At 43.0% G+C, this 23,111-nt stretch overlaps 1 protein-coding gene across 1 annotated transcript in view; it reads left to right on the top strand.

Annotated features, from left to right (window-relative positions):
- The window catches only part of eif3c (eukaryotic translation initiation factor 3, subunit C), a 51,502-nt gene extending 38,815 nt beyond the window's left edge, over positions 1 to 12,687 (top strand). The window contains exons 18-24 of the mRNA XM_084323370.1: positions 576 to 735; positions 2,778 to 2,843; positions 4,221 to 4,308; positions 5,227 to 5,392; positions 9,040 to 9,084; positions 10,681 to 10,761; positions 11,906 to 12,687. Coding sequence (XP_084179496.1) covers positions 576 to 735; positions 2,778 to 2,843; positions 4,221 to 4,308; positions 5,227 to 5,392; positions 9,040 to 9,084; positions 10,681 to 10,761; positions 11,906 to 12,366 — 1,067 coding nt within the window. The 3' untranslated portion in view covers positions 12,367 to 12,687. The remainder of the gene's footprint in view (positions 1 to 575; positions 736 to 2,777; positions 2,844 to 4,220; positions 4,309 to 5,226; positions 5,393 to 9,039; positions 9,085 to 10,680; positions 10,762 to 11,905) is intronic.
- The last annotated feature ends 10,424 nt before the right edge of the window (positions 12,688 to 23,111 follow it).

Consider the following 23,111-nt stretch of genomic DNA (forward strand, 5'->3'; position numbering starts at 1 on the left):
CATTTTATTTGTATAGCGCTTCTCAGGAACCCGAAGTCGCTGATGGTAGAAAGAGAAACAAAGAAAAACAAAGAAACAAAAGGAACATAAGACCACGGGGGAAACGGGGAAAACAGCATGAGATACACAGAAACATAAAGCCACAGTAACAAACATCAAGGAGGGGGGGGGGTTAAGGTTGAAGGCTAGGGAGAACAGGTGGGTTTTGAGGTGGGATTTGAAGGTGGAGAGTGTGGGGGAGTCTCTGATGGTCTGAGGGAGGGAGTTCCAGAGGTGCAGTGCGTGAGAAAGCCTGATCACCAAAGTGTCTGTAGAGAGAGGCAGCCCCTGCTAGGTACACACCCTGTAGAGAGACACACTGCTAGCTACACACCCTGTAGAGAGACACACTGCTAGCTACACACCCTGTAGAGACCCCCTGCACCACCACCCCCTGCTAAGATCCCCTGCTAACGGTGCTTTAAGCATGAGAGCCGATCATTGGAACTTGTACCAGAGGGTCCAGACCTCCACTCCAACAGAGAAGTGAGATAATGAAGATGATGATGGTGATGATGATGTTCTCTCTCCACCAGGACCCCCAGAGAGCATGAGGGAGCACGTGGTGGCGGCCAGTAAGTCCATGAAGATGGGAGACTGGCGCACCTGCCACTCCTTCATCATCAACGAGAAGATGAACAGCAAGGTGTGGGACCTGTTCCCCGAGACGCAGAGGGTCCGCGAGATGCTCGTCAGGTTAGCCCTCCCTACATCCTCCCTTCATCCTCCCTTCATCCTCCTACATCCTGACACCCTCCTACATCCTGACACCCTCCTACATCCTGACATCCTGACACCCTCCTATATCCTGACACCCTCCTACATCCTGACACCCTCCTACATCCTGACACCCTCCTACATCCTGACACCCTCCTACATCCTGACACCCTCCTACATCCTGACACCCTCCTACATCCTGACACCCTGACACCCTCCTACATCCTGACACCCTGACACCCTCCTACATCCTGACACCCTCCTACATCCTGACACCCTCCTACATCCTGACACCCTACTACATCCTGACACCCTCCTACATCCTGACACCCTCCTACATCCTGACACCCTCCTACATCCTGACACCCTCCTACATCCTGACATCCTGACACCCTCCTACATCCTGACATCCTGACACCCTCCTACATCCTGACATCCTGACACCCTCCTACATCCTGACACCCTCCTACATCCTGACATCCTGACACCCTCCTACATCCTGACACCCTCCTACATCCTGACATCCTGACACCCTCCTACATCCTGACATCCTGACACCCTCCTACATCCTGACACCCTCCTACATCCTGACACCCTCCTACATCCTGACACCCTCCTACATCCTGACACCCTCCTACATCCTGACACCCTACATCCTGACACCCTCCTACATCCTGACATCCTGACACCCTCCTACATCCTGACATCCTGACACCCTCCTACATCCTGACATCCTCCTACATCCTGACACCCTCCTACATCCTGCCACCCTCCTACATCCTGACACCCTCCTACATCCTGACACCCTCCTACATCCTGACACCCTCCTACATCCTGACACCCTCCTACATCCTGACACCCTCCTACATCCTGACACCCTCCTACATCCTGACACCCTCCTACATCCTGACACCCTCCTACATCCTGACACCCTCCTACATCCTGACATCCTGACACCCTCCTACATCCTGACACCCTCCTACATCCTGACACCCTCCTACATCCTGACATCCTGACACCCTCCTACATCCTGACACCCTCCTACATCCTGACATCCTGACACCCTCCTACATCCTGACACCCTCCTACATCCTGACATCCTGACACCCTCCTACATCTTGACACCCTCCTACATCCTGACACCCTCCTACATCCTGACACCCTCAGATTCAGATTACTTTATTCGCCATTTCATACAGGTACAAAATGGAACGTGTTTTGGCATTACAGTGCATACTTTTTTCACAAGTAAGAACAATACAACAGTAAATAAATAATTTTAAGTAAAGTGCAAGACAGGACATAACAGTGAGACAACAATAAGACTGTGAAAGTGCGGTGGTTGGGGACATGGATACAGTGCAACACAAAGTTCAAGTCCAGAAGTCCAGCCCTAGCAGCTTGCCATAGAGGGGGGGGGGGGGGGAGCAGGGGGACACCTGACTCGTTTACCAGGTGAGCTGCTGAGGGGAAGAAACTCAGTCTGTGGCGGGACTTTAGTGTCTTGGGCAGCCGTAGCCGCCTGCCGTGGGGGAGCATGTTGAAGAGGTTGTGACCCGGGTGGGCGGGGTCTGCCATGATCTTCCTCGCCCTCCTCAAGGCCCTGGTGGAGTGTAGGGACTCGAGGGAGGGAAGGGGGCAGCCGATCACCCTCTCCGCCGAGCGTATCACCCGCTGCAGCTTGGCCTTGTCTCTGACCGTGGCTGCAGGGAACCAGGTGATGATGGAGAGGGTGAGGATGGACTGGATGATGGCGGTGTAAAACTGGACCATCATGGTCCTCTGCAGCCTGAACTTCCTCAGCTGACGTAGGAAGTACATCCTCTTCCGGGCCTTTTTATTGAGAGCGATGGTGTTCAGCTCTCATTTCAGGGTGTTCAGCTCCCATCCTAACATCCTCCTACATCCTCCTACATCCTAACATCCTTCTACATCCTCCCTCCTTCCTTCATCCCCCCTACACATCCCCCACACACATTGGTTGTGACGTTTTTATTAAATTTTTTTTTTTTTTTTTTTAGAAAAATTCAGGAGGAATCTCTGAGGACTTACCTGTTCACGTACAGCAGCGTGTACGACTCCATCAGGTGAGCTCCCTGCAATATCCATCCTGAGAAACCTACTACATTGAAATATATACGTTTATAGAACAACATTTAGACCATTAATTTCATTCATTTGATATCTGTATTGCCTGTTCAATACAGGTATCACCTATACTATGCTAATAATGTGTGAAAAATGATCTCTCGACATGTCACATGTGGCTAACGGATATTATATTTATTATATTTTTGTTTTATTTCTCAAATACCTGAAACATATGATGGTATTTCAGCCTGGTATCGTCTAGGGGTGGGAATCACCAGAAGCCTCACGATACGATATTATCACGATACTTAAGTCACGATACGATAGTATTGCGATACAAAATATATTGCGATATGCTGAGTATTGCGATATTAATATTGCAATATGTTGCGATTTATTACCTTTTTTCAACTGCAAAGTAAAACTTTGTCCACAGTTTTATCTAATAAAATAAAGTTTTCAGTCTGTTCATCTCGCTTCAATAATTTTTATTGCAGCAAATTCGTTTTTCTCAAGCAGACGGATGTCAACACTAATCTGTGTTGCATTTACCTGACAAACTGAACTGTTTGTATTACAGTCATATTCCAACTTAACTGAATGCACACGTGTGTGTGTGTGTGTGGACTGTACTATTACAGGTATTGAAATGAACAATGCAACTTCCTTCAAATAAATAAAAAAATATTTGCATAATAAAATATCGATACTTGGCGTCCTTGTATCAATACAGTATCGCCACACAAAGTATCATGATACTATACTACCGTAATTCCTCTAATAGTAACCCCGGCTTGTATTTGTTTCAACTGTAGCGGGTACCAGGCTTGTATTAGGAGGAGGCCTGTATAAGAGGGAGGCCTATATTTCAAATTTTCAAACGGATCATAATGAATAAATCAACATTTTGTGTCAGTTTGAACCCAGTAAAATGTACTGGGTTCATTTATTGAAACCAAGTACTGTATGAAATAGTAAACAGTGCAATTACAGGTGGTCACTGGTCATTTCAACATTTTCAAAGTGAAATCAAGTAACTAGCTCAGTATGCAGCTCAGTATATTAGTAACCCAGCTTGTATTAGGAGGCCGGCTTATAATTGCTTAGCTCAAGAGCGCACCCGGCCATTAATAGAGACCCAGCTTGTATTTGAGACCCGGTTACTATTAGAGGAATTACGGTATATCGATATTTCCCCCCACCACTAGATATTATAATATGTATTATTTTTGTTTAATTCAAATACCTGAAACATATGATAGTATTTCAGCCTCGTATCGCCCCAGTGGCCGCTAGTGGTGTTGCTGCGAGACGAGAGATATGAAGCAGCACTTTGACAGCTGTCAATCATGTGACCTCTGCCCCGCCCCCAGCATGTCTACGCTGTCGGAGATGTTTGAGCTGGAGCTGCCCACCGTGCACAGCATCATCAGCAAGATGATCATCAACGAGGAGCTCATGGTGAGAAGCTGGCACTCATTTTAAGCCCCAAGGCACATTACTGGCACTCATTTTGAGCCCTAAGCAACATTACTGGAACTCATTTTGAGCCCTAAGCAACATTACTGGAACTCATTTTGAGCCCTAAGCAACATTACTCGAACTCATTTTGAGCCCTAAGCAACATTACTGGAACTCATTTAGAGTCCTAAGGAACATTACTGGAACTCATTTTGAGCCCTAAGGAACATTACTGGAACTCATTTAGAGTCCTAAGGAACATTACTGGAACTCATTTTGAGCCGTAAGCAACATTACTGGAACTCATTTAGAGCTCTAAGCAACATTACTGGAACTCATTTAGAGCTCTAAGCAACATTACTGGAACTCATTTAGAGCCCTAAGCAACATTACTGGAACTAATTTTGAGCCCTACGGAACATTACTGGAACTCATTTAGGCCTTGTCCAGACTAAAACGATTTTGATCTGTTGCTGTGAGCAGATTTACTTGGAGACTGTAAACATACACATTGCATTTCTGCTCCGTCTTCAACATGTCAATACTTGTGTTTCTCTGTGGATCTGCTGGTCTGTCTTGGTGGGTCTGGCGGTTGTGTGTTTGAATCCTCTTGGTCTGATGGTTGTGTTTGAATCCTCTTGGTCTGATGGTTGCGTGTTTGAATCCTCTTGGTCTGATGGTTGTGTGTTTGAATCCTCTTGGTCTGACGGTTGTGTGTTTGAATCCTCTCGGTCTGATGGTTGTGTGTTTGAATCCTCTTGGTCTGATGGTTGTGTGTTTGAATCCTCTTGGTCTGATGGTTGTGTGTTTGAATCCTCTCGGTCTGACGGTTGTGTGTTTGAATCCTCTTGGTCTGATGGTTGCTTGTTTGAATCCTCTTGGTCTGACGGTTGCGTGTTTGAATCCCTGCCCTCTCAGGCGTCTCTGGACCAGCCCACCCAGACGGTCGTGATGCACCGCACAGAACCCACCTCCCTGCAGAACATGGCTCTCCAGCTGGCAGAGAAGCTGGGTGGCCTGGTGGAGAATAACGAGCGTGTGTTCGACCTCAAGCAGGGCGTCTATGGAGGCTACTTCAACAGAGGTACTTCATTAACACTATAGATAGATAGACAACTTTATTGCCATTTCAACACATGGTTGATTGGGATTTGTCTTGGTGCCAGCACATACAGTACATACATTATAAAAACATACAATATAAAAACACAAGAATACATGCAATACAATCCCCACAATAAAAGTTTTACACAAACAATTAAAAAGAAAAAATGCTACAGTACCTAAAATAAGTAGCTCAGTGTTCCAGTTTAAAGTGCCTGTCGGCTGGTGCTAGCCCTTGTGGTGCAAAGTGCCTGTACATTTGTACTTGAGTTCAGGTGACGGACAGCCTCGGGATATGTACTGTTTTTAAAACGGGATGTCCTGCACCTGAGACTTTGGAGTCTTCTGCCAGAGGGAAGGGGGTTAAAGAGGTCGTAAGCAGGGTGAGAAGGGTCCCTGATCACCTTCTCCCCTTTCCGCCTGATTTGTGTGGCATAAATGGAGGCCACAGAGGGGAGATCACAGCCGATGATTTTTTACGCTGTGCGTACAGTTCTTTCTAGATGTCCCCTATCATGGACGGTGGTGTTTCCGTACCACACAGTCATTGAGAAGGTAAGGACACTCTCCACAGTGGCTCTGTAAAAGCTGAACATCCCCTCCCTGGACACACCAAACTTTGTAAGCTGGCGCAGGGAGTGGAGCCTCTGGTGGGCTTTGCTAATTATGAAGCTGGTGTTAACTTCCCATTTATAATTATCACATATGGTGATGCAGAGGAATTTAAAACTGTCTACCCTCTCCACCTGCTGGCCGTTTATGTACAGAGGAGGGTGGACTGCCTCCCCGCGCTGGAAGTCAACTATCATTTCCTTTGTCTTGGAGATGTTTAAAAGCAGGTTGTTCTCCTTGCACCATACAGCAAAGCTATCAACTTCAGCTCTATAGGCCGATTCATCCCCGTTCTTAATTAGTCCCACTACTGTTGTGTCATCCGCGTATTTAAAAAATTGGACAGAATCAGAGTGGGAGGCACAGTCATTAGTGTATAGACAGTAGAGCAGAGGAGAGAGGACACAGCCCTGGGGGGCCCCGGTTTTCAAGGTCCTGGATCTAGAGAACAAATTACCTACCTATTTTAACCACTTGTTCTCTGTCTGAGAGAAAATCTAGAATAAAATGGCACAGAGACTCATCAATTCCTAGCAATTTAAGTTTTTCAAATAGTTTAAAAGGCACAATCGTGTTAAACGCTGAACTGAAATCAATAAACACAATTCGTACATAAGTGGCAGAGGCCTCCAGGTGCTGCAGGATGGTGTGTAAACACATAGATACAGCATCCCCTACAGACCTGTTGGGCTGATAAGCAAACTGATGCATGTCTAATTTAACAATACTAGATAAATGATCACAGACGAGCTGCTCGAACACCTTCATAATGACAGAGGTCAGAGCGACGGGCCTGTAATCATTCAGACAAGCAGTGCTAGATTTCTTGGGCACAGGTATGACTATGGCAGATTTATAGCATGCCGGGACTTTAAGTGTGCTGAGAGACCATTTAAAAAGATCTGTAAAAACAGTAGCAAGTTGGTCAGCACCATTTTTCAGGGTAAAAGTAGACACATTGTCTGGCCCTGCGGCCTTCCTAACATTTTGTTTGCGGAGTAAGGCTCTAACTTGGTGCTCCTCGACTACAAAGGGGGGGGGTTACAGTTTATATCTACGTCCAAAATTGAGATCACTGTCGCAATTTACAAAAGGTGATGGTAAAACAAAAAAATGCAGCTTCTACACTCTACTTTTGAACATTCCGCCATTCATTCTTCCTATGGACCAAATTGCCCGTTTAGAGTCGATTTGTAGCCAAAGGGTGCTCGAGTTGGACCAAGTCGGTCGTTTTTGATACCTTACACTTGTATGTGGTGCGAAAGCTCTGGGACGAGTTAGCGGACAAAAATTGGCGGAATAATAAAGATATAGTATAGATTACAAGAGTGTGGGTGCACTGGTGTGACTGGCTTCGCCAGGTCACCCACACTAATAAATGGACAAGAGAAAAATAAATCTCAATTTGGTCAGTATTGTCATTTGGACAAGCAAAGCCATTACTTTAAGTTGCAGGCAAGAAAGACAAGTCTGTCCACTGTCCAGCTGCCCTGTTGCAGGTCAAAAAAAATATATAAATAAACGTTTGAAATCTTTCGATATTTGTATTATCGATTATTAACTCATTCTCTGCCACGCTGGCCGCACATCCTGCGGTTAGCAGGCCGGCTTTTCATGACTGTTTTCGCGATAATTCATGATCTTTGCGGAGCTATTTGTATATTCTATATTCTATATATGGGGAAAATGGTAAGGTTCATTTGACAAACTATTTGCAGTACAACATGTAAAAAGGCGTTCGTTTCTACACACTGTAGTTTGTAGTTTATTACACGCTGAACATCGCCCATTTCCGAAATAATCCAGTCTTTTTCCATAGATCGCGAGATAGGGCGCTTTATGTGCAATAAGCCCGAATCGTTCTGGTTTATTCCCTGAACCCAAATCAAAGGTATATAACTAGGGATGGGTACCTTTCACATTTGAACCGGTACCGGTATCAGTACCTGTGAATCGATACCGGTACCCAACGGTACCTTTTTTCGGTACTTTAGTCTCAAGAAATTTAATTTACCTACCTCAGTCGTGAAGAAAGAAAATCCAAACTTCAAATAACTACAATTTCGACAGTTTTCGGCTTGCCATTGCTCCGACTGCTTTGTTGTTGAATCAAGTCAAATCCTAGGTAAGCATATATTGTGCGTGTGAACGTTGACATGAAAAAAAAAAAAAAGTTAAAAAATTAAATAAAATAAAAAATTTAATTTTATTTAATTTTTTCGGTATCACTTGATTCGATATTCGGTAGTACCGGCGTGTTTCGGTTCGGTACCTCAAAAGTACCGAATTCGGTACCCATCCCTATATATAACATGTACATATGTACTTTCACAAAATCATCAATGGGGGGGGGATCCGATCGTTAGAAAAAGCCTTGTTTATGACCGGTACAGTAAGCCACTGTGATAGTTACATAAACATATTCCACATTCGGTAAAATAGACAGGGGGTCCTTACCGTAGCCAGAAGGTAATCCAAAAAGAATCATTCCAATGATCCCATCGGCGATCACGATTACAAGTTTATATGTAATTACACATGTTTACTCGACACTAGGTTTTGAGGCGAGTGGATCTGTTTGCGATCGCTTTGGAAGAGCTCCTCCCCCACAGAGCCAGTCTCGATGCCTCGATGCATTCAATGTCAATAATGCTGCCTTCCTATCTGAGTTAAAATGGTAGACGATACTGGCATCTGGTGATATTCGATCGACATTGCAGTTCAAGCGTATGTGGCTGTGCCAAAATGATTCAGATACCTCCGGGCGAGTCTGTAGCGCGGGGATCAAAGAAAAAATATCAAACATAACGTATATATACGTGATTGGCGTTCAACGCATGGCGAGCAAACACGTATATATACGTGGATGGCGCAGATGAGTTAAAATATAACGTGATAATTATCGTTATCGTTTTATCACCCAGCCCTAGGACACCTTGTCACTGCATGCCCGTTACCCTGGGCCTCCCCACAGCTTGGGGAAGATGCTGACTGGATGATGTTTTGTGTTTTCAGATCAGAAGGGTGGCTACCAACAGAAGCAGGGTGGCTACCAGAGGGGTGAGTGAAGCACACTGTTGGTCTGTTGTTCCCTGGTGTGTGTTGTTGGTCTGTTGTTCCCCAGGAGTGTGTTGTTGTTCCCTGGGAGTGTGTTGTTGGTCTGTTGTTCCCTAGGCGTGTGTTGTTGGTCTGATGTTCCCCACAAGTGTGTTGTTGCAAAGTGAACAACAGAATAACAACCATCATCTATTAAATCGGTTCCAGTTGATTTTAATTGGCAGGCTTGTTTGTTTGTTTTAACCCCCATGATACCATTTGATTATATGAAGGTAGCTATGTCTGAAAATCTTAAAGATATTTATTTTTATGGTTGACTCTTCTTGGAGGTACAGCTTTGGCTATACAGATTGTTTATGGCTTTAACTATACAGATTTGTTATGGCTTTAACTATACAGATTATTTATGGCTTTAACTACAGATTATTTATGGTTTTAACTACAGATTATTTATGGTTTTGGCTATACAGATTATTTATGGCTTTAACTACAGATTATTTATGGCTTTAACTACAGATTATTTATGGCTTTAACTATACAGATTATTTATGGCTTTAACTACAAATTATTTATAGTTTTGGCTATACATATTATTTATGGCTTTAACTACAGATTATTTATGGTTTTGGCTATACAGATTATTTATGGCTTTAACTACAGATTATGTATGGATTTAACTACAGATTATTTATGGCTTTAACTATACAGATTATTTGTGGTTTTGGCTATACATATTATTTATGGCTTTGGCTATACAGATTATTTATGGCTTTAACCTCTTAAACCCGGAGCCATATTTTCTGAAAATCTACCTAAAATACATACTTAAGTAAATGGAAGATTGCTCCACTTCTACAAGGTCCATTTGCATGTTCTTGGTATCTAGGGACATCTATGGACTCAGTGAATGTATTACCAGTGTCAGAAATATTGTCTATTAGTAGGCGTGCTTAAATTGTGATGAAACAAAGGAGAATATGAATTATGATTTTTCTTTGCATCTTTGACAGTGAATAACACCATGCTAAAAATGACCAGACATGAAAAACTAAATGTGTATCTAAAACAGTAATGGTGTCTAAGAGTAAAAGCCTACCCGTTTGTATTCAATGTCTCTTTAAACCAAGAGAAGGAAAGTATAATTTAAGAGGGTTATGTATTCTTAAAACATGTAAAAAGGTAAGAACTAATGTAAAAGCTAGACGTGTTTAAATTTTGGGAGTTAAATTATGGAATAGCCTTAGTGACGGGCTGAAGTTGTGTACCGGTACTTCTCAGGGGAGAATTAAAAAAGCCTTAAAGGATAAAATAATTCAGGAGTACAGTTGAGTAAAACATCAAACATTTTATTTTTTTTCAAACATTTATATCTTGCAGCATATTTTAAGTATTTTTTTTCTTATATTAAAATATATTTAATTTGTAAAGGATAGGCAAAAATAAGCATGTGCTTCAGCCTATTCCTTTTTTTCGGTCGTTGATTTTGGATTTTGTGTTCGAGTTTACCTTGCATATGTACATTTGCCACACAGGTGTGTTTTTGATTTGTCTGTAAACAAGACCGAAAAATAAACTTCCTTCATTCATTCTCCTCCACAGAACAGAGAGGAGGCTACCAACAGAGGCAAGGAGGCTACCAGCGAGGGAGAGCCAACAATGCACTTGGTTATCATGCCCAAGGTTTGTTTGTTTGTTACGGGCGTTTGTTCTCTACACTCACGGCACCACTGGAGTCTCTGAAGGCAGCCATGTTCACACACAAAAAACGGGGTTATTTTAAAGGTTAAAGGGACACTTCACCAAAAGCAAAACAGTGATTTATTTTGCACATAATCTCACACGTCCAAAAACTCTAAAACCGTTTTGTACACATTCATTTAGTTTATTGAAAGTAAATTAGTTTGAATGTGGCCACCAGTGATGTCATCAGGGACATTAAATCCTTGTGTTGTATCAATTACAGCTCCATGAAATTATGAGAAAATAGCAATACCTTTGTCTTAGACTCTAAGACTTAGAGGAACTGCTACCTTATAATTGAATTGAGCTGTAATTAATGCAACACAAGGATTTAATGTCCCCGATGACCATATTCAAACTCATTTACTTTCAATAACTGTCAAACTAAATGCATGTTCAAAACTGTTTTGTGTGAGATTATGTGCAAAATAAATCTGTTTTTTTTTGTGTGAGTGTCCCTTTAAAGTAGTGTCACTGTCTGCACAGGACCTAGGGGCTTCATAGGATGTTTGTGAGGCATGACAACAACAACAACAACACATTTATATATATATATGTATTTATATATGTACCAGTTAGGGTACAGACCCTCACTTCACCTTGTTTACACTGTTTATTCTTCTCATATTTTTATATTCAGAGTTAAATAATAGTCTTAATACTATTACCCTGCCTGTACCTCCCCTCCCCATTACACTGCCCATACCTCTACCCCCCCCCCCCCCATTACCCTGCCCATACCTGTACCCCCCCCCCCTACCCTGCCCATACCTGTACCTCCCCCCTCCCCATTACCCTGCCCATACCTGTACCTCCCCTCCCCCATGCTGCTATGATGCCCGAATGGCCCAGAGGGATCAATAAAGGAACATCTTATCTGATTCAATATAGAACATTTTAAGGGTTTAAATCTGGACCCTTTGTGTTTTTCTTCCTGCATTTGGACTGAAGTTTCGACAGTGTTTGAGCCAGTAGACCTGGGGAGAATTTAAACGTCTCCTCTACCACCTCCTCTTCTATCCTCCTCTCCTCCTATCCTCCCTCCTCTTCTACTTCGTCTTCTCTTCCTCTCCTCCGTCCACAGAACAGAAACCCAACCAGGGAGGCGGAGGCTACCAGGGGGGCGGTGGCTACCAGGGAGGCGGAGGCTACCAGGGAGGTGGTGGCTATCAAGGGGGCGGGGGCTACCAGGGGGGCGGTGGCTACCAGGGGAAACAAGGAGGCTACCAGGGGGGCGGTGGCTACCAGGGAGGCGGCGGTGGCTACCACGGAGGTGGAGGCTACCAGGGTGGCGGTGGAGGCTACCAGGGTGGCGGCGGTGGCTACCAGGGTGGTGGCGGTGGGTACCAGGGGGGCGGTGGTGGAGGCTACCAGGGGGGCGGTGGTGGAGGCTACCAGGGGGGCGGTGGTGGCGGCTACCAGGGGGGCGGCGGTGGCGGCGGCTACCAGGGGGGTGGCGGTGGCGGCGGCTACCAGGGGGGCGGTGGCTACCATCGCGGCGGCTACCAGGGGGGGGGAGGCTACAGAAACCAGAGCAACTACTAACAACCTGGAGCTCCATCCCGTCAAGCGGACTAGTCTTCATTCCAAAACGACATCGTGGGTGACGCCTCGCTGTGACCTGCTCCTCCGGTTAAAGGGGTACCTCACTTCTCTGTCGGGGGGGAAAGTTTAACCTTTATTTCATTTAAAATTTTGATATTACTGAAATAAAAAATGTCGAGGTATCCCTTTTCAGTGTGAATGTTTTTTTTTAGGATATAATCCTGTTGGATTATTTTATGTCTGCAGTGTGACTGGCTGATGCCCGGACATCAAGAAAGTGGATTATTTTCAATTGTAATCTATAAAATAAACATTGGTCAATATTAACGTGTCTACAGGATTCTTTGAAATGTCTGAATTATGTTGTTTCACTACTTTGCTCTACCATGCGGGTTAAGCGATCATTATATGATATTCTGTACCCGCAAAAAGCTAAAACAAAAGGTAGACTGTCACAAAACAGTCACATCTAGAGACCTTAAAACCTACTCTGGCGAGGCCTTTAACCTAGAACTGGAGAGCCTGGACTGGTCAGAAGAGCTCAATGGTACACTAGTTGAAGAAACATGGCTTGGTTTCAAAACCAAATTCTCAACAATACTAAACGACTTGGCCCCCCTAAGAACCACCAGAGTAAAAAATCGCGCTGAGCCGTGGATGCACACTGAAATACTGACCGCTATGAAAACCATTTCATAAAAGTCAGTCAAAGCTTACCAAAAGCTCGAGCAGTGAACTCCAAGCCCACGTGACTGAACTCAAACTGCAAAGAAACAGACTAAGAAATGAAGTAAACTTAATGATCAAAACTGCAAAAAAGAATTATCAATGACAAAACTGAGAAACAAAAATAAACCCAGTGAACTTTGGAAATTACTCAATAATCAACTAGGCTGCAGTAAAAAACTTAAAACCAGATTTTCAAACAAACGTAAAGACGGACAACATGCTCATCACAGACAAGCTGGATGTGGCCAATTACTTAAAAATGTTCTTCACAAACATAGCCACAACACTGGTAAATAAACTACCCACCCACTCAGGGCATTTTGGGGTAGAACACATCATAGCCTACTACAATAAACTAGGGGTCCGCAAAGACTATTTCAAGCTAGAAATGGTAACAACAGCTGAGGTACTCAAAAAACTGAGCGCCCTCCAACCTAACAAGGCCACTGGCCATGACAATATCCCCTCCAAATTCCTCAGAGACTCAGCAGCCGCCATCACCCCAGTCATCATCACACACATAATAAACCTCTCCATAAGACAGGGACACGTACCCAAAGACTTCAAAATTGCGAGAGTAACCCCCCTGCACAAAAAGGGCAGCAAATTAGACCCAGGCAACTACCGCCCTGTTTCTATTCTTACCTCCATCTCGAAAGAGATTTCTCTTGGCTGGCACTCAGTGTTAATGTACAGTGATACCGGTATAAAGACTGGTAGTAAGTCATACTGGCTAGCAAGAGTAGGTAAGGGACATGTACAGATATAGATGCCCATATTACAAGAAATGAATCGGCCCAACCAGAAAATTCATTATTATAATATTAATTTACATAATTCTTGAGTTTTATGAATAAAAACGGTATTAGTCGAAGCAAGGGTCTTCTCAGGTTGGGGTCCAAATAGAGGGAGTTGTACACATTATGTACTACAACCTTCAATCTGTGGAACGTGTTTTAAGTCTTTAAAATAAACTAAATTATTTATTTATTAAAGAAACATCAAATTGTAATCATTTAATTAAAGAAACTAGTCTTAATTTTAATTTATTTTCCAGCACCCCTTTCTGCCTTTATATTGAATGCATAGTCTTCTGGTAAAACACTCTGCCTGGTGACCCAGAGGGCAGTACATTACTGGAGGAGGTAGGCAGCATCCCTGACCCAAAGGGCAGTACATTACTGGAGGAGGTAGGCAGCATCCCTGACCCAAAGGGCAGTACATTACTGGAGGAGGTAGGCAGCATCCCTGACCCAAAGGGCAGTACATTACTGGAGGAGGTAGGCAGCGTCCCTGACCCAAAGGGCAGTACATTACTGGAGGAGGTAGGCAGCATCCCTGCCTGGTGACTCAAAGGGCAGTACATTACTGGAGGAGGTAGGCAGCGTCCCTGACCCAGAGGGCAGTACATTACTGGAGGAGGTAGGCAGCGTCCCTGACCCAGAGGGCAGTACATTACTGGCGGAGGTAGGCAGCGTCCCTGACCCAGAGGGCAGTACATTACTGGAGGAGGTAGGCAGCGTCCCTGCCTGGTGGCCCAGAGGGCAGTACATTACTGGAGGAGGTAGGCAGCGTCCCTGCCTGGTGACCCAGAGGGCAGTACATTACTGGAGGAGGTAGGCAGTGTCCCTGCCTGGTGACCCAGAGGGCAGTACATTACTGGAGGAGGTAGGCAGCGACCCTGCCTGGTGACCCAGAGGGCAGTACATTACTGGAGGAGGTAGGCAGCGTCCCTGCCTGGTGACCCAGAGGGCAGTACATTACTGGAGGAGGTAGGCAGCATCCCTGCCTGGTGACCCAGAGGGAAGTACATTACTGGAGGAAGTAGGCAGCGTTCCTGCCTGGTGACAACAACAATCAGTAAGTAGTATGTTTTATTTCTAGATTTAGAAAGTGCTGTACATATACACGTCACTATAATAAAACACAGTAAAAACGTGGTAAAGAAAGCAATGCAAATACGACAAATATAACAAGTAAGATTTCAAAATTATAAATAGAAAAATACACAGACTGGAGGACCTAAGATCTAGGAGCAAAGTGGAGAGGAGATCTAGGACAGGAGAGGATGATGAGAGGGATGAGGATCAGGAGAGGGTGATGAGAGGGATGAGGATCAGGAGAGATGATGACAGGAGAGGGTGATGAGAGGGATGATGACAGGAGAGGGTGATGAGAGGGATGATGACAGGAGAGGGATGATGACAGGAGAGGGATGGACATCACACAACAGCATGTGTTTTCAGAAGCAGACCAGCAGGGGGCAGCGTTGGGTTTGCTGGGAGCCATCTCCTCACTCAGTACAGTTCAGGACTGGTACTCCAAGACAGAATGTCCCTGTAAAGACAGAGTTTGTTCACAGATCATACAGATACAAGAGAGAAGTCGCTCTCTATGAAATGATTACCAGAGCAGAGAAGGTTCCAACATATACAAGTTAGTAGAAGGTTCAAATAAATATATCAATGGAGGTATATTTTTCATTTTTCACACTATTTTTATTACATTAATGGGAAGGCGCAAGACCAAAAGTGACATTCTATTAAGGCGAGACACTGCAGGTGAATAGTCAAATATACTTTTTTTGTTGATTTTGAGATTTTGTTATATTTTGCTTCCTAAACATGTCTTCTATGAAACTAGTGACAATAAAACGTCAATAACACACATTTAGTTGTTTATTTTACATCATTTTGCCTTATTGCATCCATAAATGTGCACATATTTAATGGAGAAGTGCCTCATTTGCATATATAAACATAAATTTCAGAAAACTTGCAATATATTTTTTCTTAGTTTATATGTACATAACAAATTGGGAAAGTTTCATAGTGATATCTATTCAAATATGTTTTGCCTATTAGGGGGTACTACACTGTACTACACTGTTTGTAGCCTGTGTGTAGTTCTGTTCAGTTCAATAACATCATTATTATTATTATTCAGTTATCAGGCATGTGTTTAGGTTGTCTATTACTAATGGTTTGATTAGGTATTGTGTTTGTAAATATCTGTTTAAAAAAAAAAGTATGGCATTTTACAATACAGAACTTTGAAGGCGTTTTCCCAAAAATGAGTTTTAAGAGTTTTTCCTCATACTCTGAGCCAGAAATCTCCACTTCAGTAGCACTCACATACAACAAACCTTCCAGTTCTATTCATATCTATGTTCTGAAGGTATTTACAGAAGGGTTTGTTGATATCGCATTCATACCCTGATTTATATCACATTTTATTCCTAAAAACATGGCGAAATATGGAATTTTACCATAAAAATGGACTGAATGGAATATTTTTTGATTTATGGAGTGATAAAAAGAGATATCCAAAATCCCCTCTGTAATAACCTTTGGCTCTAATATGTCAACAAAATGAAACTATAATTTTGAAAATGGCTTTATCCAATGTTCAGATTTCTGTCCTGGAATTATATGCAAATTAGTGCATATTTAAGTAGATCATGCCTCATTTGCATATTTAAACATACAATTTCAGAACTTGTAATACAAAAAAGTCTTGTCTTAATATAAGTAATCAACTGGGGAAGTTTCATTGTGATATCTATTAGTTAATTTTTTTACCCTATTCACCTGCAGTGTCTCCCCTTAAATTAGAATGAAAGTTTTAGATCCTATGGCAATTAGCATAGGAAGATTAGGGTTAGAAAGCTCATTTTGGGCAACCCGGTGGCTTAAGGGAGGGAGTCATACGCGTAGGATGTGTCTATGGAACACAGTCCTGTACGACTCTCGGAGGGAGGGGGACTTAGGGGATTATTATTTGTATATATGTATGTTTTTAAGCTCGGATCTCAACGGGACCTCAATAGTTGGATGTATATCTATTGTAGATTCGCACTCCAGAAGCATTACCAACAACTACACAACAACATGTATAGATTATGGCTAGTTTGAATATAATGATCTGGAATACTGGGGGAATAAATAATCAACACAAACGCAAAAGCGTGCTCACACTGACAGGTTGACGTGGCTCTGCTAAGCGAAACGCACATTTTAGGGGAAGACATAGCCACGTTAGCGGACAACATATACCATAACATTAGTCACTCTTCCTTTGGAACGAGAACCCGTGGAGTTGCCATAGTCGTTAAACGGAAGTTGAATATTGAATTGAAGGGAGTATGGTCTGATGCAGATGGTCGGATAACTATAGCTAAGATTGTACACAAGAACAGGAAAATAGCGTTGGTAGCGGTATACGCCCCAAATTTGTACGAAGCTAATTTCTTCACTACACTTACCAGAACAATGTTAGACCTTCCCGAATACTCATTTATAATTGGTGCGGATTTTAATGCCATTTGGGATCCAGGGATGGATAAATCTTATCCCTCCTTTTCCAACGAACAGAAAAATTCATCTAATGCGTTAAAGGATTGGTCGAAGAATACAGGTGTAAATGATCTATGGCGATCACTCAACCCCACGACCCAGAAGTACTCTTGTCGATCTGCAAGACATAACACACTATCCAGAATAGATTATGTTTTTGCATCCCCGAGACTATTTGATAACTATGATGTGGAAATGGTACCCAATGCATTATCAGATCACTGTTATTTACTCCTAAAAGGATCATTTGGTATACTGTCATCCCGAGCCCCAAGATGGCGATTTAACTCGATGCTGCTTAATAACAAGGAATTCATTACACAACTCAAAGAAGCTCTCTCAGTATTCCTATTGGAGAATGCGAATTCGGTGCAGGACCCCAGAATGTTATGGATGTCGGTAAAGGGAATGATCAAGGATTTCACCGATAGCTTTTCCTCCAAAATACGCAAGAATCGATGCTCAAAACTGGCGGAACTGGAAACGCTTTACTCTACGTTATTTACTTCTTTACAATACAACGACTCGGTTCGACTGGAAACTCAAGTTAATGTACTAAAAAAAGAGATTAACGCCATTTATAAACAACAATCTGAAGTACAAATACGTAGCACAAGACAACAGCATTACTCTCAAGGTTCTAAACCAAGTCACCTACTAGCTATGCGAGTTAACGCAAAATTTGCAAATATACATACAGATATAACTACCATTAAAGCACAACAAGGACTTGTTACAGACCCTAAAAAAATAAACGCGACATTCAAAGAGTTCTACTCCAACTTGTATAAATCAGAAACGACCTTCGATCAAAACAAAATGGACACATATCTTAATCAAATTAACCTCCCCAAACTTTCAGAGGATGACGCTAAACCGTTAGAAACACCTATCACACTAGAGGAACTCAGGAAGGCCATATCCGAAATGCAAAGTGGTAGGGCTCCTGGAAGAGACGGTATCCCACCAGAAATGTACCTCTCATGTTGGGACATAATTGGACCCCTATTACTTAATATGATTTTATACTCAGTCAAGGAGGGAAACTTCCATAAGAATGACAATATTGCACTCATAACAGTCCTCCTTAAAAAAGACAAAGACCCCACCGAGTGCGGTAGTTATAGATCCTTAAGCCTCCTCGGAACCGATATCAAACTGTACTCTAAGGTATTAGTCTTTAGTTCATCCGGATAAAACTGGCTTCATAAGAGGCCGCTTGATCACTGATAACATAAGACGATTACTACACGTACTAGATGCCAGCAAGGACGACACCACACCTAAGGCGATGCTGTCCCTGGATGCAATGAAAGCTTTTGATAGGTTGGAATGGTCGTATCTATGGGCAGTATTAGAAAGGATGGGGTTAGGAAAAGGATTCATTGATATGATTAAAGTATTATACAAAGACCCATCGGCCATGATTACAACAGGTATAATCACCTCCGAAATCTTTCCGGTATCACGCTCTTCTAGACAGGGTTGCCCTCTTAGTCCCGGACTATTCGATTTATCACTAGAGCCTTTAGCACAATATATAAGACAATCCCAATCCATAGAACCAATCGTAATCAAGGGCACACAACATAAAATTTGTTTATATGCGGACGACGTAATACTGTTCATGCAAAACCCCAACACCGCAATGCCTCATCTTCTCAAGTTGATTGATGACTTTGGCGATCTATCGGATTTAAGATAAATTGGCCGAAGTCGGCTTTCCTTCCACTTAACGCCCCTGCTAAAAAAATATACACCTTCCAGAAGAGATACCAATGGTTAAACACTTTAGATGTTTGGGAGTTGAAGTATTCCCTACCATAAGCCAAACGGTGAAGCACAATTACATAAAAATCCAAAATAAAATCAAATACGACTTTGACAGGTGGTCAAAACTTAAAAACTCAGTACAGGCACGGGTATCAATAGTTAAGATGGATGTCCTACCTAGAATCAACTTCATCAGCTCAATGCTACCGTTACCCCCTCCAGATGGTTACTGGAAAATATTACACTCTTCCGCATACAAATTTATTTGGAATAACAAACCACCACGTATAAAAAGATCCACCGCACAGAGAAACAAAGCCGACGGAGGTTTGGCATTTCCAGATTTTTTCCACAATTTTAAGGCGTACACTTTAAGACCAGTGACAACCTGGTTTGATCCCCAAGCATCAGTATCCAGGAGACATTTAGAAGTAAATATAGTAGCACCACATAGACTGCAGGACATAGTATACACCAAATGATCAATTAAGCAATGCGAACTGAAATTTGGCCCCATTATTACTCATGCGATCCGGATATGGCGTGAAACACAAAAAAAATATTCTAACACACATAAATGGCATAATCATACTCCCTTATTCAATAACAATGCACTCCTGATTGGAAAACGACCTATAAGATTCCCTAGATGGGAAAAGCAGGGCATACACACATTGGGAGATGTTTTCAACAAACAGGGTTTTTGTAGTTATGAGGAAATACACAAAACATTTAATCTCACCGGTTCCACATATTATTTTTACGCACAGTTATTGTTATGTTTGAAGGCTCACGGTGTCCCATTAAGGATACCAATTGTACACCACAGACACCACAAATTCTTCTATGAAAGAGAGACATCGAGAGGTTTTGTATCAGATTTTTATCATCAATTACTAATGTCCTCGTATGAAATCCTCCACCTAGACTCAGTCTGGAGGAGGGATATACCAGACCTGGAAATAGATTTTGATTGGCAAGAAGCTTGGGCAAATGTTCGACTTGCATCACGGAACCCGGACCATCAACAAATCAATCTTAACTATATTCATAGGACATACTTGACTCCTATAAGGCTGAACAGAATGGGTCTTAAACAAGACTCCAAATGCTCCTTATGTACAAATGGGGACGAGGGTACATTTATGCACATGTACTGGGACTGCCCACCAGTCAAGATATTCTGGAAAGAAGTGACCCAGCAATTATCAAATCTCTTAACTCTGAATATACCTGTACACCCCTCTGTATTACTGTTGAATGATGTTTTTGAGTGTGCAGTACCTATACAGCTAAAGAGATTGGTTTTATCTGGTATCACAGCGGCTAAAAAGCTGATAGCATCACGATGGTTTCAACCGGAAAAAATGTGCCGGAAGGTCTGGATTCTCACATATCTCGATGTGATTTATCTAGAAATATCTACAGCAAGAATTTTGGGTCTCAGTGAATCCAAAATTACAATGTGGTTAGAAGTGGTGGAGAGAATAAAAGCTAGCATATAATTGTAGTGCCTGGTTAGGAGCGAATGATAACGGATGGATTATCCAAGGGGGGCCCGGGGGGGGGGGGGGGGGGGGGGGGGGGGGGAGCGAGCGAGAGCATAATGTGTGTAGGGTATTAGATAGCAGGTATTAGGTGTATATCTTGTATAAGACATTTATTTAAATGGTGATTTCATTGGATGTGCACTGTTAATTAATGCTTGTATATCTAATTTTATGTTGTCATGTTTGTTTATGTGTTTGTTTAAAAAAGAATAAAAAAAATAAAATACAAAAGTCATTTTTTTTTTAAATAAATCAAATAAATGCAACACTCCCAGACATACCCCACGCAAAGGTAAGGAAAAACTCACTAAAACCTAGCAATAGGAAAAAATGCACCACAGGCAATGTGGAGGGGAGAAACCTTAGAATGGCCGTTCAAGGGGGGATCTCCCTTCTTAGATGTCGGTGATAATAGAGTTGCAATAAAACAGGCGAACAGTTGGTAAGCATGCAGCCCTAGTGAACTGGTTCCATCATCAGCCCTAGTGAACTGGTTCCATCATCAGCCCTAGTGAACTGGTTTCATCATCAGCCCTAGTGAACTGGTTCCATCAGCCCTAGTGAACTGGTTTCATCAGCCCTAGTGAACTGGTTCCATCATCAGCCCTAGTGAACTGGTTTCATCATCAGCCCTAGTGAACTGGTTTCATCATCAGCCCTAGTGAACTGGTTTCATCAGCCCTAGTGAACTGGTTTCATCATCAGCCCTAGTGAACTGGTTCCATCATCAGCCCTAGTGAACTGGTTTCATCATCAGCCCTAGTGAACTGGTTCCATCAGCCCTAGTGAACTGGTTTCATCAGCCCTAGTGAACTGGTTTGTTCAGCCCTAGTGAACTGGTTCCATCATCAGCCCTAGTGAACTGGTTTCATCATCAGCCCTAGTGAACTGGTTTGTTCAGCCCTAGTGGACTGGTTTCATCAGCCCTAGTGAACTGGTTCCATCAGCCCTAGTGAACTGGTTTCATCAGCCCTAGTGAACTGGTTTGTTCAGCCCTAGTGAACTGGTTCCATCATCAGCCCTAGTGAACTGGTTTCATCAGCCCTAGTGAACTGGTTTGTTCAGCCCTAGTGAACTGGTTTCATCAGCCCTAGTGAACTGGTTTGTTCAGCCCTAGTGAACTGGTTCCATCATCAGCCCTAGTGAACTGGTTTGTTCAGCCCTAGTGAACTGGTTTCATCATCAGCCCTAGTGAACTGGTTTCATCAGCCCTAGTGAACTGGTTCCATCAGCCCTAGTGAACTGGTTTGTTCAGCCCTAGTGAACTGGTTCCATCATCAGCCCTAGTGAACTGGTTTGTTCAGCCCTAGTGAACTGGTTTCATCATCAGCCCTAGTGAACTGGTTTCATCAGCCCTAGTGAACTGGTTCCATCAGCCCTAGTGAACTGGTTTCATCATCAGCCCTAGTGAACTGGTTCCATCATCAGCCCTAGTGAACTGGTTCCATCAGCCCTAGTGAACTGGTTCCATCAGCCCTAGTGAACTGGTTCCATCAGCCCTAGTGAACAGTTTTCATGAGTCCTATGGTGACTTTGGAATAGGTTTTATTCCCAGGGTGATGGAACTTAGGCTCCTCCACAAATAAATGAACCAGAGGCAGAATCAGAAACTCTTCATGACCAAGTATGAGGAACAAACCCCTTGTCATGATACAGTGACCTAGACTCCAAGAGGACAGACACAGATTCAGACAGTAGACTTTATGTTGGAGGACAGACACGGATTCAGACAGTAGACTTTATGTTGGAGGACAGACATGGATTCAGACAGTAGACTTTATGTTGGAGGACAGACATGGATTCAGACAGTAGACTTTATGTTGGAGGACAATGAGGGACATGGATTCAGACAGTAGACTTTATGTTGGAGGACAGACATGGATTCAGACAGTAGACTTTATGTTGGAGGACAATGAGGGACATGGATTCAGACAGTAGACTTTATGTTGGAGGACAGACATGGATTCAGACAGTAGACTTTATGTTGGAGGACAGACATGGATTCAGACAGTAGACTTTATGTTGGAGGACAGACATGGATTCAGACAGTAGACTTTATGTTGGAGGACAATGAGGGACATGGATTCAGACAGTAGACTTTATGTTGGAGGACAATGAGGGACATGGATTCAGACAGTAGACTTTATGTTGTTTATACACCGGCAGTCTTTTAACTGTTCTGCTTCATGTTGTTTACACACCTGTAGTCTTTTAACACATTTGGGTCCATTGGGGGCCGTCTAATCTCACGCTAAACGGCCAGCATTTCAAAACAGACTTGCATTGTATGTGAGGCTGTTTGTAGAGCTAAATCTATACTTTATAGTATTGCTATCTG

This window comes from Notolepis coatsorum, assembly GCF_963971535.1.
Source record: "Notolepis coatsorum genome assembly, chromosome: 10".
NCBI lineage: Eukaryota > Metazoa > Chordata > Actinopteri > Aulopiformes > Paralepididae > Notolepis > Notolepis coatsorum.